Source organism: Mesoplodon densirostris, chromosome 19, assembly GCF_025265405.1.
Source record: "Mesoplodon densirostris isolate mMesDen1 chromosome 19, mMesDen1 primary haplotype, whole genome shotgun sequence".
Taxonomy (NCBI): Eukaryota; Metazoa; Chordata; class Mammalia; order Artiodactyla; family Ziphiidae; genus Mesoplodon; species Mesoplodon densirostris.
The window spans coordinates 47544919-47563736 of NC_082679.1; the positions used below are offsets into that span (position 1 = coordinate 47544919).

General features: G+C 47.8%; 2 protein-coding genes across 3 annotated transcripts in view; one reads left to right on the plus strand and one right to left on the minus strand.

Annotated features, from left to right (window-relative positions):
* Positions 1–6448: 6448 nt before the first annotated feature.
* Positions 6449–8299, minus strand: DDX28 (DEAD-box helicase 28). Its single transcript, XM_060084370.1, has one exon. The coding sequence runs from the start codon at positions 8294–8296 to the stop codon at positions 6653–6655; it is 1644 nt and encodes a 547-aa protein (XP_059940353.1). The 5' UTR covers positions 8297–8299; the 3' UTR covers positions 6449–6652.
* Positions 8300–8350: 51 nt separating this feature from the next.
* Positions 8351–18818, plus strand: part of DUS2 (dihydrouridine synthase 2) — a 45910-nt gene continuing 35442 nt past the window's right edge. Inside the window, exons 1-3 of one of the 2 annotated variants that reach the window (XM_060083619.1) lie at positions 8351–8444; positions 10257–10333; positions 15509–15636. In XM_060083619.1, the coding sequence (XP_059939602.1) occupies positions 15511–15636 (126 nt within the window). In that variant the 5' untranslated portion in view covers positions 8351–8444; positions 10257–10333; positions 15509–15510. The remainder of the gene's footprint in view (positions 8445–10256; positions 10334–15508; positions 15637–18818) is intronic. The other variant, XM_060083620.1, reaches the window with a different exon arrangement.

Sequence of the window (18818 nt, forward strand, 5' to 3'; positions counted from 1 at the left end):
CCAGCCCAAGTGCATTGCTCCACACCCTCGGTAGAGGACATGGTAGTGACCAGGTGTAGGAGGAGAAACGGGAGCCACTGCTGCTGCAAAGAAAATCAGAACTGATCAGTCACTTCTGCTGTACACAGTCTCCTGCCAGAATTTCCCTCTCTCATGTCTCTCCCAGTTTCTGGCTGAAGACCTTTTTTTTGTGTGTGTGTGATACACGGGCCTCTCACTGCTGTGGCCTCTCCCGCTGCGGAGTATAGGCTCCAGACATGCAGGCTCAGTGTCCATGGCTCACGGGCCCAGCCGCTCCATGGCATGTGGGATCTTCCCTGACCGGGGCATGAACCCGTGTCCTCTGCATCAGCAGGCGGACTCTCAACCACTGCGCCACCAGGGAAGCCCTGGCTGAAGACCTTTAATCTACTTGACATCCAAAACACAGCCTTGGCCCATCACCTCTATGAGTCCCTAGAGAAGGGACACTGGCTGCAAAAGCAATTCCTAGAGCCTATGGCTGCAGCAGATGAGGAAGATTCTTCACCGTTTCCAGAGAAAACAGTAGAACCCGAAAGTAATTGCAATCATGATCCTCTCCATCTCTCCCTTCCACAACAGAGAAAACATTTCTTGAAGTCTGTCACTTATGAGGCTTTAATGGAAATGCCTTTCAAGGTTTGGAAAAGAATAATCTAATATAAATTGGTTAAGAACCCCTCCCACCTTCGCGACCCCTCTTGGGCCCCATTTATACTGCCTGTTTCAACCACACTGAACTCTAGCCCTCTGATACTTTTATGTAGATTAGAACAAGGCCAAATACTGAGGCAGAGTGATCAGGAGACTCAGAACCGGGTTCTGGGTACCAAGTCTAGGCTCACATCAACCCAGCTTCCTGGGACACCATCTCCTCGGCCCTCCAGTCTCACTAGCACTTCATCACCCCCCTTGGTTCTTCCGGTCTTCCCATGAATATGGCACCACCCTCTCCCCTACTACTCAGCAGCTCAGTATGGGATGTGTCTGAGGGGACCGATATAGATGTCTACATGACAGCACAGAGGTGCCTGGGTTTGAAGGTGTGGTTCAAGAGTGGCCCTCTTCCTCAAACTGCTCCATTTACCATTTGCCAACAAAAATGCACTTGTCTTTTGCTAAGAGGCCAATCAGGAAAGGTTCTGAATGGAAGCATCCTGTAGCCCAAAGGGGAAGGCTACGTTATAGAGATTAGAACCATCCTGCACACTTGTCCAGGGGTGACCTTTCATTTGTCCTCAGCAGTGAGTACTGTGGGTCCCTGAAGGTGTCCCAGGTCACTGGTATTACTTACAGCTGGGAAAGTGCTCAGGTGTACGTGGTGAGCAAGCCCCACAGGAACATGTGGCAGCCAGGTGAGGTTGTGTGCACACCACACCGCTTGTAGAGATGCCCGGTCTGGGTGTACCTGCTGCACTGTCCACCCAGGGAACAGAGCACAGGTTAGAGTAAACACAGATGATCCAGTCAGAGGTTCTCTCTCAGACAACCAAGGAGATTGATAGCTCGTGGAGAGGTGGTAGGAGGTTTCTCTGACTGCAGCACGTTTTCACAGTTGCCCTGCCATTTATTCTGTGAGAAGGCCTGTGAGGTCATCACTACCCAGTGAGGTCATAATAAGGAACCTGTGACATGGGGGGCAGGCTTCAGGAGGAGGGGCAGTTTTGTGGAGGAGAGCAGGGTGGACGCAGAGGTACTCTGCCTGGCCCCTCACACCTGGGCCTTCCCGCCCATGCCCTAGTCTAGTAGACACCCCACGTGGGGCGTGCCAGTGGGCTGGCACAACCCCAGGGGCCACAGGACGGCAAGAGAGACCCACATTCTGAGATTGGCTTGAGAGGCAAGATTAATGTAAGAGACAGCTAGGTTGTATGGCACTGACCCTAAGAGGCAGAGATTTGTGTGGACTGGGGAATCAGGGAAGGCTTCTTGGTAGTGGGCCTGAAGGACAAGTGAGATTTGGACCCATGGGGAAGAGAGGGAAGACATTCCAGTTTGGAAGAATAAAAGCAAAGACACAGTCTTCTCGACCTTGTCCTGCCCCAAATATAAATTCATAGCACCCTCACAGTTTTACACCTGAGGACTTAAAAAAAACCAAGAGGTTTTGGGCCCTACCCAGCGTTACACAGGTAGTGGAGAGGTGTTCTGCTCAATGGTTAGGTTCATGTCGGGGCTCCGGATTTACAGCCGATAGGAATGTGAGGACAAGCTCATGCCATTTCAAACATTTCCAAGTGATACTGAGAGAGATGTTAAAGGTGCAAAATGAGGCTCCTGAATGACCTCAGAAAGTGGGAATGGTGGTCTCATTTTAATATCAAACTCAAAACAAATTCATGACAGAAGGACATAATACAAAATGACAACATAATCATTACACTCCCCTCTCCCCTAGAAGTAAAAATCATTATAATCCTCTCTCTCTCCACCTTTGCTCAGCAGCAGCCCCCGTGAAAAACACGGTCAATAGTGTGGAGAGGTGTTACTAAGACGATTTGGTCCGACTCAGAGAAGGAAAGAGACAACTCTGCCCTTAGCCTGATCAGGCCCACAGGAAGGAACCACATTTGGGGCAGCCTTTGATAGTGTGGCAATGAGAGAGAACCTTCTTTAGGAGGGGACTCCCTGTTGCCGACCTTGAAAAGCAAAGATGGGACATTCGTTTACTGGGGCTGTTGCAGAGGGGATGTGCCCAGAGGTTGGGCCACCCTGCTTGAGAATCAAAGCACCTTGTATTCCTAAACTGCTTGAATCGGCGGGTGCACATTAGGACAGACGAAGTCAGGCCTCATTGGAGCGGACTGCCTTTGGGAGTGGTAGAAGGTAAAATGTGAAGGGGAATGCTCTGGAGGAGGTTTATCATGGCAGGTGGGCCAGCATGAGACCATTCAGATTCTCCAAGGCTCCAGAGACTACTTGGCTGGGAGCATCCCTCTGATGTGGTGCAGGGACTCCTACCTTAACTGGACCTGGCTGGGCCTCTGGGGGAGGCAGAATAAGTGGTTTATTAACTTAAGAGAGCGAGAGACTCACCTGGGGGGTTCCACAAAAGCACTTAAAAAGACTTGTACCTGGATTCTTTTTTTTTTTTTTTTTCTTTTTGCGGTATGCGGGCCTCTCACTGTTGTGGCCTCTCCCGTTGCGGAGCACAGGCTCCGGATGCGCAGGCCCAGCGGCCATGGCTCACGGGCCCAGCCGCTCCGCGGCATGTGGGATCCTCCCAGACCGGGGCACGAACCCGTATCCCCTGCATCGGCAAGCGGACTCTTAACCACTGCGCCACCAGGGAGGCCCTGTACCTGGATTCTTGAGCCAACCCTCAGAAAACTTATCTAGATCTGGAGTAGGGCTCAGGAAGCTGCACTTTTTTTTTTTTTTTTTAAAGAGGTCTCCTTTTTATTACTTACACTATTGTTTTCCTTTTTTTATTGAATGGTGGTTGGTTTACAATACTGTGTTAGTTTCAGGTGTACAGCAAAGTGATTCAGTTATACGTACATATATATATTCTTTTTCAGATTATTTTCCATTATAAGTTATTACAAACACTATTGTTTTTCAAGTGGACTTCATCAGTGCGGCAACTCACAGCAACGTGCAGGTACACACCTCACGTGAAAGAAATCCAAGTTGGGAAATGGTTAAGTTATTTGGCTAACACAAATGCTGAATTACATGATCCAAGCTCCAAAGACCATTTCCTCCCTCTCCACACCTCCTCCAACAAGAATTATTGGACTTGACTTTGAAACATGACGAGGTTAAGCAGACGGTTTCCAAGTTTTCCCTTTCACTTTGCATCCAGGATAAACATAATCCATGACTTTAATTTTTATACATTTTCGTTTCAGTCAGGAGTTGGCAGGTTTTCAGCAGGGCTGCACCAAGTTTCATCTGTTTACTGAAATTTACATTTTTAACCCTTTCTGGTTATAACCTTTCTCCCTATGTCCTCTTCTTCCCTCCTTCCCCAGTCGTTGTGGATCGAGGACACTATATCATCCAGGGATGAAGGGATTTGAGAGGCTAAATGTCTTTCATAGACATATCCAACTTGACTAGAAGTTTCTGTGAGGTCTGAAAACTAGACATGTTGAAGACATGTAAGATTGTCAGGGAGGTGGGGAGTTTGCAGTTGTGGAGAATAAAACCCGGAGCTTTTAGAGCATTAGAGAGATTTGAAGTAAAAGGAGGAAATGAAAAAACTTTTAAAAGCAAAAATAGCTTGGATAAGTCTCTCCTGAAGTGTGTGCCATGGAGCCCTAACACTGTACCTCCTGTGTGGGGTGCAAGTTGCGGGGAGATTATGATCAAATACGTTTGGGAAATAATACAAAATGTGGCACCTCTTTGGAGAGCCCCAAAGCCTACTAGAGGTACTGAGAACTCCTGTAGTAAAGAATTCTGTTTAAGGGTTGAGTTGCCACATTTCCCCGCAAAATTCTTAGTCATGGAACTTTTAAAATAACATCTATTTTCATTCTCTTGTGGAAATATCAAGGAACAAACTTTGAAAAACATAGTCTGTCATACTGGGAGGAGAAACTCAGGGAATAAAAACAGAAAAACCTGATTTGTATCTTCTCTATCTCTTTCTTTCTTCCTGGGCAATAGGGCTCTTGCACTAGGATTCAAAGTCAGACTGCTGCTCTTTTCCACCCTGATGAATATTCTAGCTGAAAACGGCCTATATAGTATATAATACCAGACTGGCAAATGTTAAGTGTTCTGTAAATGTCTCTTGAATGAATTCATGATCAAATAAAATGAGTTAGTCCCTGTAAACCATACACAATGCCTGACACAGAATAAATAGCAACAAATGCTATTATTACTATTCATCATGATCTCTGGTTTAGAGGAAACAGAAAAACTCAAAACTTGTTACTGTCCCCCCCTTCAAAATAACTTAAAGACTTAGATGGGCTCTGTCATCTGGTAACATACATTTTCTGAAGGAGAACCAAATGATTAAGCCACAATAAAATGACCTTTCACACAGAGAAGTCTTACGTGGAAATATATCAGAATCACAGACAAAAAATTCTGTTTGCTTAGAGTCACAAACAATGAATGGCATGTTTCTACAAGGAAGAAATGAACTGGGTAAAATAAATATATACATACATACATACATATATATATTATATTCCAATTCTGTGATGCCAGAAGGAAGAGCTAATTTGTTGAGTTTTGTTTTTTATTTTTTTATTTTTTTTTATTTTTTGCTTTATAACAAATTTAATCAGTTATACATATACATATGTTCCCATATCCCCTCCCTTTTGCGTCTCCCTCCCACCCTCCCTATCCCACCCCTCCAGGCGGTCACAAAGCACCGAGCTGATCTCCCTGTGCTATGCGGCTGCTTCCCACTAGCTATCTACCTTACGTTTGGTAGTGTATATATGTCCATGCCGCTCTTTCACTTTGTCACAGCAGGAAGCTGCACTTTTAATAAGCTTCCTCGGCAGTCCCACCACAGTGGTCCATGGATAGAGTGACCAAATTATTGTGTATTCTCGGTTGCTTTGGGGAGTCAAAGTGGGCAATATTAAAAACTGCAGCAGGCATATGTATAAACAGGGAATATTCAAGGCAAACAGAGGTGTATAGTTATTCTATGCATGAATCAGATTTGAGAAAAGCTAGCCTGGTGGTTAAAGAACACAACCCTCAGGACAGACAGACCAGATTCTGTCCTACTTACCTGTGTGATTTTGACCAAGTTCTTTTATCCTTCTGACTGTTTCTTCATATGGAAAAGAGCTGTGACTGTACAGTTAGCACAGTACTCTCTTTTGGCAAAGGTTGCTCTGGGTCCATTTGTGTTCTCTGCAACTTAATCCTTTCGTGTGCAAGCATTTTTAAGTTGTTTGGTGAAGTATTACATTTGACTTTCAACTGTTCATTACTTTGGGTAAAGCTTATGTAGTGCTGCAGAGACTAGAACCTATACAGAGATAGTGAGAGGATGTTATAAGCTTATTCTGCCGGTTTATAAAAAAGTTTAACCTTTTCTCCTCTTCCTCCACCTGCCACCAAGAGATGAGAAAGAAAGCAGAGCCTGGAAGTGCACACCAAGCAATACCTCTGTGTCAGTTTGCCTTTTATTCCTCTGCCAGTACTTCCCAGAGAGATTTCACCAAAAGTGCCTAAGCTTGCCATGGCCATTGTTGTGAAGAAAGTTTCTCTCTATTGCTAGTCACATCCCCTTTTCCTTCTCCTGGGGGCTTAATGGATGTTTGGGGGCAGGAAATAAAATTTAAACTAAAACATCAATTGAAAGAGCCTTCGTCCTAAGTGTGGTAGTTTGGAGTGTGAATCTTCTCAGAGTCTAGTGAATTCTGCCCCAGTGGAAGGAAACTGTTATTAAGGGACAGCCATAGAAACATCGCTTATTGTTAGAAACCACGACCCAATACAGAGTCAAGATCGACTTTATTTTTCATGTGAAAGACTACAGAGAGCCATGCTCAGTAGTTCACCCTCCAGTGCTGGCCAGCAGCTTACCTTTTGAAGGCAGACAGCAGCCCGGGCCTTCAGAAGGTGACTAGGCAGCCCAGAGCACCCTACTGACAAGTGTGCTCACCCACCCAGCACAGAGGGAAAGGTCCCTGTTATGGCATCATACATAAGCCGGCTGCAATGAGGTTTGCTGGTGCAAAGGCTGGCTCACTGAGGACCCTAGTCCTGGAAGACTTCTCCTCCGGCGAGCTGCCAGCTCCATCTTCTGAACCAGGCTCACGTCCCAGGGATGGGTCACAAAGCTGACGACGGTGCCTGGCACCTCGCTCCCCACCCGGCCCACCCTCCCTGCTCTGTGGATGTAGTCTTGCAGGGTGAGAGGGAAATCATAATTGATGACTAGCTCCACCTGGGTGCTGTCCAGGCCCCGAGAGGCGATGTCTGTGCAGAGAAGTATGTCTCGGGAGCCCTTCTGGAAGGACTGGAAGATGCCTGCTCTCATTGAGGCTGGCATCTGTCCCTGCAGTCTTAAGTGTTGGATTTTGTGGTCGTCCAGAATATACCCCAGCCAGTTCACAGTGCTGGAGCAATTACAGAACACCAGAACAGTTCCTGCGGGGCCAGTCCTAGATGCTCTGTCATGCTGCTTGAGGATCTGCACCAACCCAGTCACCTTCTCTGTTCCCTTCAGTCTCATGAATGTATGTCTGACATGAGGCATGATGCAGTGGAGCTTGTCACTGGTAACAGTGGTTAGAGAGTCTAAGCTGGCAACTTTACTCAGCAGCTGGCCTACACCTTCGGGAAATGTGGCCCCCACCAGCACTAACTGAGCTTTGGGATTGAAGGGGTCTTTTAAGTCAGCTGGGCCTTCTGCTATATGGCTCCCCTCCAAGATGTAATCCACCAGTTCCAGGAAGCTTTCATCCAACAGCGTGTCTGCCTCATCCAACACCAAGAAGGAGAGCTGCTCCAGGCTGATCAGTTTAATTTTCAGGGCCTTCCACAGAGCCCCCGGAGTGGCCACTAGTATATCTGCTGGAGGATGTTTGGACAGTTGCAGCCTGATCCTACTCATGCCATGGCCTCCCCCTAACGCCCGCACCTGGAGGCCCAAGGAGCTGCCCAAGGGCTGGGCCACGGCCCGCACCTGTTCGGCTAATTCTCGAGAAGGCACAAGAACCAGGCCTCGAGGAGCAGGGATACGACAGGGGTCCAGGCTTGGCTGGCCCAAGAGCCGTTGAAGGAGAGGTAGCATGTAGCCGAGAGTTTTGCCACTGCCGGTTTCTGCGATGCAGAGGATGTGGCGGCCGCGAAGGAGTGGGGGAATGGTACTCGACTGCACGGTTGTGGGCCGAACAACTTCGGGAGCAGCCTCTTGTAGTGCGCTCAGAACGCGGCGCTCCAGACCCAGATCGGTGAAGCTGACCTTTGGCGAGAGGTTCCGCAGCGCTGGAGCCTCATGTTGCGCGCGCTCGATGGAGAAATGGTCCCCGTGGGCGCGCCGATTCCTCCAGCCGCGCGAAGCGAGTGGCGGGGGCTCCCAAGGGCCCAGCGTGAGGCGTGCCGGCTGGTTCAACTCTGGTCGCCGCGCTGAGATCAGCAGCGGCCCAGGTCGCACCAGCACCGGCCGCGGGGGGCTCCGCTGCCTGCTCTGCCGCTCTTCCTGCCGCCGCTGTAGAGCCCGCGGAATGCGCACCACGGGCAGGGGCTCGTTGGGACCGCGGACCGTCAGGTCCCGGCGAGGCGCCAGAAGCAACCGAGCCGCGAGCGACAACAGCCGCAGCCGCCGTACTAGAGCCATACTCCCCTCACCGCGGGAGAGGCGCACGACAGTGACGTCACGGGCGCGCCAAGGCCTCGCGGACGGTGGCTGGCGTGGCTCAGTAAGGCCCCTGGAATTAGCGAACTGTGTGGAAGGAGCGGGATCTGTAGAGCTCAGCAGCGGCGAGGTCTGTAGGTCCGAACAGGGGCTGGTGACTCCAGGCCCTGGCCAACCTTGGGGAAGGGTGCGCGATGGAGGCAGGACCGGGGTCCGGCGATACGCGGCGATGGGGCCCTGGCATTACGAACCAGGAGGGTGGAGGGCTTGTGGCGATACGATGTCCGATCCCTGCACTGCTCTTTCATCGCCCTCACAGCTCCTGTCATGGCTCGGCCAGTTCGGGTCTTTCCCTGTAACTTTATAAGTATTTATTGAGAGTCTGAGTGAATGGTCAGGCCTGGGGGCCGAGACCAGGAGTCCGGAGTCGTAGATCCAGGCTCACCCTTCCCTTAGAGCTCCCCAGAGAGCTGAGGGCCCCGAGGGCAAGCTGATGGCCCTCAGCGCATCTTCTCTTCAGTCAAGAGAACTCATCGCTTGGTACTTTTCCCCTTTCTTTTCAGCTGAGGTTCATTCTCCCCTCCCTTGTCACCCTTTCCAACTTCTCATCCTGAACCCACTGCTTTCTTGGCTAGTTCACCTCCACCGGCTTTCCAGTCAGATACCTCAATTCCGTAAATAGCAGCGAGGAGGGTCCTGCTACAGGTTTGTGGCTTGTCTCACAAAACCATGGTCAGGCAGAATATTTTACTTGAATTCAGTTGTTCAGGTTGCCAAAAAGCCTTACGCTACTGGTACTTCTTGAACGGATCCCGAAAATGGGTATCAGATCATTTCTGTAATTTCCAGTGCCTGGAGTAGGAGATAAGGTAAATGTGGATTAACCACCTGGGAGGTTCTTAACATCTGGAGAAAGAGTTTTACTTTCATTAGATACCGTTATAGAGATAAATACTATTAAATTTCAAATAGCATTTTGATACACGATAGTCTTTCTGGAGAGTTACCTGTTAAGCCAACAGAGGAGAGAGTTTTGAGTACTCTTGGGTGAACAGAGTCATTGCATAGAGCAGTGGCTCTTGAGTGAGGGTGATTTTGCCCTCACCCTTCCCCCAGGACGTTTGACAATGGCTGGAGACATTTTTCTTTGTCACATCCGGGGGGGTGGTGGTGGTGCTGCAGGCCTCTAGTGGGTAGAGGCCAGGATGCTACTACATATCGTACAAGGCATAGGACAGCCCTCCCCACCACCCCAAAAGAATTATCTGGCCCCAAATGTCAGTAGTGTGCTATGGAGAAACCTTGGATAGAGGCTGAGGACTGAAGAGAGGCTGAGGTTGTCACATGTACTCTCACTTCAGGTGGTCAGTCACATTTGCCAGACTCTTGTGTGGCCCTGCCCCTTTCCCAGAATCTGTAGCAGGCACACTGATGCCGTTGCTTGTCATGTCCTTGGGATGAGAAAACCTTGGGGGTCCCTGAAAGTCATAAACACAGGAAGGAGTGATTTAGGAGGGTGACGTGGGAAAAGAGAACTTTAGGAAGAACAAAATTGTCCTCGTGTTTGGGAAATGTGCCAGATGGAAAAGAGATGAGGTGTGCCATGGGGTGTACCATTCCAGAAGGGAGACTGGGACTGATGCGTGACAGGGAGTCAGATTCTGAATTTGATATAGACTGCTGTAGCAACTAAAAATGCCTAGATCTGTCTAGAGAGTGCTGGGTTTTCTGTCACTGCAAAGTTCATGTATAGGCTGATGACCACTGATTGGTGATATGATAGAGGGGAGTTGATATAAAGGATGCTCTAAGATATTGTGATTCTACACTACTTTTACTATTCTTTCCCAGAACTCAGAGCTCCTCGTTCGTTAGCTGAAGAGCTCCTTGGATGTCTGCTCTGACATGTTTCATCCATTTACATGTGCCACTCATTTTTCAGGTACAAAACAAAGAATCGCTTTGCACAAAGCCAGAAGGGATACACTGAAAGAATTATCAGAAAAGGATAATACATAGGTATGTATTTGCATTGACTTCCTCCAAATATTTGAGACAGGGTAGCTGGTTAGTGGCTGCTTTCTCTTGCTCGAGCCCTTACAATGTGATCACCTCAGAATGTCATAGGGATTGGAGCCTGTCTGAGCCTGTCTGTCTCTGCCCATGGCCCCAGTTTCTTCTTGTCATTGCTTTAGATACTGTGTAAGGCCCTTCTCTTCCTCCTGCTCACAGCAGACATTGAGTAACCTCTAGTTGTGACTGAGATGCATATTTCACAGTATAGTACTTTAGAAATGAGAAAGGCTTACTTATTGTGGAAACAAATGTAGGCTCCTGGGAGTGTTGGTGTCACTTGGTAATGTTTTTCCCAGGGCTGCCATGGTAACTGACGTTACCTGGTTACTCCCTACGGTTTGAGAAGAATTCTTCCTTGGATCTCAGGTGATAGTGGTACATTCCTTCGTTCATTTATTCATTCAGTAAATATTTTCTGAGCACCATGTATGTGCCAGGTACTTTTCATATGGACAGTGAACAAAACAGACAAAATTCCTGCCTTAGTGAACTGTATATTCTGATTTAATTGGCTTGGGGTGAGGCCTGGCCATTGGTAGTTTTTAAAATCTCTCCAGATGATTCTAATGTATAGCTAGGTTTGAGAATCACAGTTATAAATGAAGCACTTTGGGAATTGCAAAGGCATTGCAGAAATAAAAAGTGGCTATTGGTATTCCTTCACTATTCCTGCATTTTCCTGCCTGCATCAGGACTGTTGTACAAGTGCTGATCATTTTCTTTTCAGCCCTTTTTGCTGTTTGCCTAGACTCTTTATCCCTCTTTCTAACCTAACACCTACATCCTTCTTGTGTTTCAACCTCCAGTCCATCGTCTGTTTGGGATTTATCCTAAACTTGGTGGGAAGCCATTGCAGGGTATAAACAGAGAAGTGGTGTTAGCAGAGATGCCTTTTTCAGACACCATACTGGCTATTGTAAGAGAATGGATAGGAGGGGGCAGGAGTAGATTTGGGGAAACGCATTAGGAGACTGGCTTTGTGCACAGTGGTGGCCTTGCAGATGGAGTAAAGCAGGCAGGTTAGAGTCATATTTGGAAGGTTAGTGATGGCTTGGAAGTGAATAGGAGATAGTGATGAATTGGATGTGGGGAATGTGGGTTAAGGATGTGTAATTGGGTAAATGGAGGTGCTACTTACTGAAATGGGAAAAAATTTCTCCCCACATATTGGCCTGACAAACACCTCACCCTTTAGACCTTGAATCAGAGATTCTTTCTTGTTTTCTTTTATTATATTTTATTTTATTTTATTTTTATTTGGGCTGCAATGCCAGCTTGCAGGATCTTAGTTCCCCAACCAGGGATTGAACCCAGGCCCCCTGAACTGGAGGCACAGGGTCCTAACCACTGGACCACCGGGGAATTCCCAGCAGAGATTTTTTCTTTCTTTTCTTTCTTTTTTTAATATCAGTTTTAATTAATTAATTAATTAATTTATTTATTTATTTTTGGTTGCATTGGGTCTTTGTTGCCCCGCGTGGGCTTTCTGTAGTTGCAGCGAGCAGGGGCTACTCTTCGTTGTGGTGCACGGGCTTCTCAATGCAGTGACTTCTCTTGTTGTGGAGCACGGGTTCTATGAGCACAGGCGTCAGTAGCTGTGGCGCATGGGCTCAGTAGTTGTGGCGCATGGGCTGAGTAGTGGTGGCTCGCAGGCTTAGTTGCTCCGCGGCATGTGGGATCTTCCCGGACCAGGGAGCAAACCTGTGTCCCCTGCATTGGCAGGCGGATTCTTTGTTTGTTTATTTTTTTAAACATCTTTATTGGAGTATAATTGCTTTACAATGGTGTGTTAGTTTCTGCTGTGTAACAAAGTGAATCAGCTGTATACATACGTATATCCCCATATCCCCTCCCTCTTGCGTCTCCCTCCCACACTCCTGATCCCACCCCTCTAGGTGGTCGCAAAGCACCGAGCTGATCTCCCTGTGCTATGCAGCTGCTTCCCACTAGCTAGCTATTTTACATTTGTTATTGTATATATGTCAGTGCAACTCTCTTACTTCGTCCCAGCTTGCCCTTCCCCCTTCCCGTGTCCTCAAGTCCATTCTCTATGTCTGCGTCTTTATTCCTGTCCTGCCCCTAGGTTCATCAGAACCATTTTTTTTTTTAGATTCCATGTATATGTGTTAGCATACGGTATTTGTTTTTCTCTTTCTGACTTACTTCACTCTGTGTGACAGACTCTAGGTCTATCCACCTCGTTACAAATAACTCAATTTCATTTCTTTTTATGGCTGAATAATATTCCATTGTATATATGTGCCACATCTTCTTTATCTATTCATCTGTTGATGGACACTTAGGTTGCTTCCATGTCCTGGGTATTGTGAATAGTGCTGGCAGGCGGATTCTGAACCACTGCGCCACCAGGGAAGTCCCCAGAGAGTATTTCTTTTTTTTTTTTTTTTTTTGGCGGTACGCGGGCCTCTCACTGCCGTGCCCTCTCCCGTTGTGGAGCACAGGCTCCGGACGCGCAGGCCCAGCGGCCATGGCTCACGGGCCTAGCTGCTCCATGGTGTGTGGGATCTTCCCGGACCGGGGCACGAACCCATGTCCCCTGCATTGGCAGGCGGACTCTCAACCACTGTGCCACCAGGGAAGCCCCCCAGAGAGTATTTCTTAAGGGAGGCCCTCCCCAACCCCCATCAGTCTCTTCCCTGCTGACATAGGCTCCCACAGCCTTACGTAACTGCTCCTTCATAGCACCATACACAGTTTTAATTTCACACATATTTGTAAGTTCCCTTTCTATAACCCTCTGTTCTATTGAACCTTTCCCTCCTGCCTCATCATTTTATCTCTAGTGCCTACCAGTGCTTGGCATATCTTAGGGGCTCAGTCTGTTGAATAAATAATTGGAGACAGAAGACAAGGCTTAGGAGGGGAGATCAAGGCTTTGTTTTCTACATGTTGAGTAGAAGATGCCCTTAAGAAATCCGAGTCGGGATGTGTTTTGAGCAGTTGGTGTGAGGTTGGGATGCCTTTGGAGATGATCATGGCCACTATTTTAAACCATGAGAGTGAATAAATTTGTGAGGGAGGATGTGTGAAATTAGAAGGGAAGAAGGCCCACGACTAAGGAGCAACCTCAACCTGTGAGGAGAGGAGGTGAAACCAGCAAAAGAGACTGAAAAGCAGGGGTAGAGAGAAAAACTGGGAGAGTGTGCAGTCGACGAACCCAGGGATGAGAGAGATCAAGGAAGAGGGGAGGCTCAACCATGCCATGTGCTGCTAGCAAAACAATTTGAGGAGAGGTCAGTGTCTCATAGATTGAGCAACTTCGAGGTAATTGGTGACTTTAATCAGAGCAGTTTTGGGAGAGTGGCAGAGGGGGAGGCCAGGCCGGAGTAGGCTGAGGAGTAAAAAGTTAGTACCTCTGAGAAGTGCATCCTTGGCAAGATTTGTGGTTTTTAGAGGGGACCATGTTTACTTAGAATAAATAAATTAACAGTTATCTCTGGGACACAGGATTTTGATTTTCTTCGATTTACTCCTGTTGCTCTACCTTCAAAATATTTTTAGAATGTGACCACTTCTCACCACCTCCCCTACTATCTCTCCGTCCTGAACCACCATCATCTCTGACATCGGTGACTGAAGAGCCTTCTAACTGACCTGCCTGTGTCTACCGTGGCCCCCACAGTCTGTTTTTCATACAGCAGTCACCGTGATCATGGGGAATGTGATCAGTCATGCCACTCCTCTCCTTAAAACCCTTCACTGGCTCCTATTGTGAAGAGCTAACAAAGCCTGCAGAGCGTCCTACAAGGCCATTCGGGGTCTGACCGCTGTGTCCTATCTGCTTACTGCTCTCCATCCATCGTGTATCTGACTTCCATTACCCTCTTCTCCTTTCTGTGCTGCAACCACAGTGGCCTCCTTCCTGTTCTTCTAACACACCAGACAAGCTCCTGCCCCAGGGTCTTTGCACTGGCCCTTTCTTCTCCTGTGCACTCTTCCACCAGATACCAACTTGGCTAACTCAAATCTCTGCTCAGATGTCATCTTCTCATTGAAGCTTATCTTGGCTTCTCTATTTAAAATTTTAACCTATGGGGATGAGGTGGGGGGGGGAATGGGTGAAGGTGGTCAGAGGATACAAACTTCCAGTTACAAGACAAATAAATTCTGGGATGTAATGTACAGCATGGCAGCTATGGTTAACAATACTGTATTGTATATTTTTTCTTTTTTAATTTAATTAATTTATTTGTTTATTTTTGGCTGCGTTGGGTCTTCGTTGCTGCACGTGGGCTTTCTCTAGTTGGGGTGAGCGGGGGCTCCTCTTCGTTGTGGTGCACAGTCTTCTCATTGTGATGGCTCCTCTTGTTGCGGAGCACCTGCTCTGGGCACGCGGGTTTCAGTAGTTGCGGCACGTGGGCTCAGTAGTTGTGGCTCACGGGCTCTAGAGCACAGGCTCAGTAGTTGTGGCGCACGGGCTTAGTTGCTCCGCAGCATGTGATATCTTCCCGGACTAGGGGTCGATTCTGTGTCCCCTGCACTGGCAGGCAGATTCTTAACCACTGTGCCACTGCGGAAGTATTGTATCCTGAAAGTTGCAAAGACAGTAGATCTTAAAGGTTCTCATGATAAGAAAAAAATTATGTGAGGTGATAGATATTGTCTAAACTTATTGTGGTAATCATTTGGTGATATATACATATGTGAAATCTTTGTGTTGTACACCTTAAACTAATACAATATCATATGTAATTTTACCTCAATGAAACTGGAAAAAATTCTTAACCCATCTGCAGTGTTTTCAATCTCCTTTCTCCCTGCTCTTTTTACTCTATAGCACTATCAATTTTCCATCATACTATGTAATTTATTTATTATGCTTATTGTTTTTGCCTTTTTCCCCACTGGAATGAAAGCTCTACCAGAGTAGGAATCTTTGTCTGTTTTCTTCTCTTATGTATCCCCAAAGACTAGGACAGTGACTGGTTCAGAGTAGACACTTAATAAATATTTGTTGGATGCATAAATGAGCATGCATTGTTTTTATGATAAGAGAAAAGGAAAACCAAATACTATGTGTTGGAAAGAAGAAGGAAAGCCTTCTCTGGATAACAGAAGAGATTTTCTCCATTTGAATTTCTGACTCTCTTTCTTCAGGAATGATTGTGAACAGCCTCTCTCTGTGCTACCACAACAAACTCATCTTAGCCCCTATGGTTCGGGTAGGGACTCTCCCAATGCGGCTGCTGGCCCTGGACTATGGAGCGGACATTGTGTACTGTGAGGTAAGGGGCTCCTGATCTTCCCAGAGAGCTCTTCCACAGGTGCAGCCTCCCCATCTGTGGGTGGGAGTGGTCAGGAGTTAGAGGAGGCAGAATGGGCTCTCCCTTCACAGGTGCTCACTGAAGGCAGCAGAAGACAAACACACAGGAGTCCTGTGAGCCCTGCTGAGGACCAGGAGCCTGGGCAGCACGGAGGCATTGTGGGACACCTGGGCCAGATGGCTAGATGAGCATCGTGTCAGGTCACTGCTGTGGCCCCCATAGGAGTTAATACACATTCAGTACATGAATGAGTGAACTCAAGATCAGGAAGAGCAGGAAAAGGACCAGATTCAGGCCAGGGAAGCTGGATGGGGTTGGTTTTGGGAACCATAGGATTTTCTGGTGGCAGTAGCTAGTGGACCAGCTACTGGCCGGCTGCTGTGGAGAATATTAAGACTTCAGACCCAGGTTTAGAAAGCATCTTCTAGGAAAAATAGACTTACAGGAGTAGCTGATATTGGATAGGGACTGGGAGCAGTGGTTCTCAGTTGGGCATGCATCAGAATTATCTGGGCAGCTTCCCCCGCAATCCCCAATCCTGATATGTCCCTCTAGTCGGTGTGAGAGGTTAGAGAAACTACCCCAGTGCTTCTGATATTTCCATCTTTAAGTGCCACCTGCGGTGGGGTGAGGACTGTGGTTATAAAAGGGAAACACAAGGAATCCTTGTGGTGGTGGAACTATTCTGCGTCAACATCCTGGTTGCGATATTGTACTACGGTTTTGCAAGGTGTTACCATGAGGAGAAATTAGACAATGGGTACATAGAATCTCACATTCTTACAATTGCATGTGAACCTCCAATTATCTCAAAATAAAAAGTTTAATTGAAAAGAAAGCCACTGGTGTAGGGTCTTCCCTGGTAGTCCTGTGGTTAAGACTCTGCGCTCCCAATGCAGGGGGGCCGGGTTCAATCCCTGGTCGGTGAACTTGATCCCACATGCATGCCTCAACTAAGAGTTTGCATGCTGAATTAAGAAGCCTGCATGCCACAACTAAGAGCCCGCATGCCTCAGCTAAACATACCGCATGCTGCAACTAAACACACCGAAACAAAGATCCCACATGCCGCAAATGAGACCTGGCGCAGCCAAAATAAATAAATAAATATTTTTTTAAAAGTTTAATTGAAAAGAAAGACACTGGTGTAGGGACTTCCCTGGTGGTCCAGTGGGTAAGACTCCACACTCCCAATGCAGGGGGCCTGGGTTTGATCCCTGGTCAGGGAACTAGATCCCGCAGGCATGCCACAACTAAGAGTCTACATGCCGCAACTAAGAAGCCTGCATGCTGCGACGAAGACCCCGTGTGCCACAGCTAAGACCCAGCACAGCCTAAATAAATAAATAAAATTTAAAAAAGAAAATTATCTGATTAGGGGACAGCTGTGGCGCATAGATGTGAACACTTGAGGGGTTAATGGATTGAGGAGTAAGCAGCGAAGTGAGAAAGTAGAAATAAGGCGGCTGACTACCTCCCAGAAATTCAAGAGGTGAAGGGAGGAAGTGTATAGCTGGAGGTGAAGGAAGATGGGTGAATGGAGTTGTTTGTTGGTAACGTGCTTGTTTGTAGCGTAGGAAGAAGGACTTAACAATGAGGGGAAGCCTGAAGATTTGGGGCATTAGGGGGATTTGTAGGGCCAGGTCTTGGAGGGGACAGGATTCTTGACGAGATGGTAGGACCTGCCTTCCTCTGAGATAGGGCAAGGAGGAGAGGACGAAGATGATGAAAGGGAGGGAAACTGAGGGGTTTTGCCTGAGAGACTTGTTTTACAAGATGTAGGAAGTCAGTCTTCTGTTGGAAATGAGGGTGACAAGTGTGGGCTAGGGACCTGAGGAAAGGAAGTGAAGGTGTTTTGGTCCTATTCCCATGGGGAATGGGCACTGGGAGATGTGCCTGGCAGGCAGGTGTGCACAGTGATACTGGTTTGCAGCTTTATAGGAAGGAGAGCTTGAGAGGCCTGGCAGGGGGATGCCCATGGCAGGGATTGGCATGCCAGTATCTACAGCAGGACAGGGGCAGGGGCATCTAGGGTGGTGACAAGGTGAAATGGGAAGGAGGGTGTATGTGTTGTCCAAAGGTGGGAGTCAGAAAGGGATTTTCCAGAGTTCAGGGTCACAGAGACCCAAGACCTGACTTTTAAGTGGTTTGTCGAAGTAGAGGTGAGGAGGTCCCAAACATGTGAGCTGGGCTGTTAGTGTACATCCATAAATCTTCCAGGCTGCCAGAACGTGCCTACGGCAGGGAGGAGCCTGTTCCCAGGGGCCAGTCCCAGGGGAATGTGGTAGTGTGCTGAGCATATTCATCTGGTCACTCAACCCTTGAGCCTACTACACTCTGGCTCCAGGGTGGTCAACCATGGGTTAGGTATAGCCTTTCCTGGCCAGCACTCTCCTTGGCCTCCAGAAAAAACCTCTTGGATTTGGAAGGGGATTGGGAGGAGGAACTATGAAGAATTGGGGACTCAGATTCTGAGGTCTGGGGAACCAAAAAGATGAAATCCCAGAGAACAGCTGTTACCTTTCATTACTTGTGATTCTCCTCCACCGTAGGACAGAGGGCGCATGCTAGCTCTTCATCCACTTAGTCCATGTTTACCAATAGGGTCCTGTGGGATGACTCAGACTCAAGGATGAAGCCCCCTGCTTCTTCCCTGCTGCCCCAACTCCATCTCTGTCCAGCTGTAGCCCCATGGTTGCTTCAAGGCCTGGGATGTATAGTGTCCCTCTCCTCTCTACCCGTGCTTTGCATACTGTCTCCATCAATTATTTGCTTACTCTGATGACCCTTCATGTCCCTACTCTCCCTAATCTTGTGCCGTCACGAAAAGTAAGAGTGGGTCCATTGAGTGCTAATCCTTTATTTTCAGATTCATTTATGTCTCTGCGGTGGCCATCCTGCTGGTTTCTTCTGTTAGACCAAGTGGTGGTCAGGGCTTCAGGCCTTTAAAGCACCAGCTCACCTGGGCTCAAACTTATTCTGGGGCAAGATTCTGAGGGTTGCTAAAATTGAGGAAAAGGCAGTAGTGCCTACATTAACGTATTCAGCCTCCTTGGCCTTCACTTTTCCTGTGCGAGCAGCATTTTTCTGGGACCCCAGAGGGTGGAGTTATATTCACTTGGAGATAAGGTGGAGTGAAACAC

Coding starts and splice junctions, on each gene's coding strand:
- DDX28 (XM_060084370.1), bottom strand. CDS start 8,296: ATGGCTCTAGTACGGCGGCTGCGGCTGTTGTCGCTCGCGGCTCGGTTG.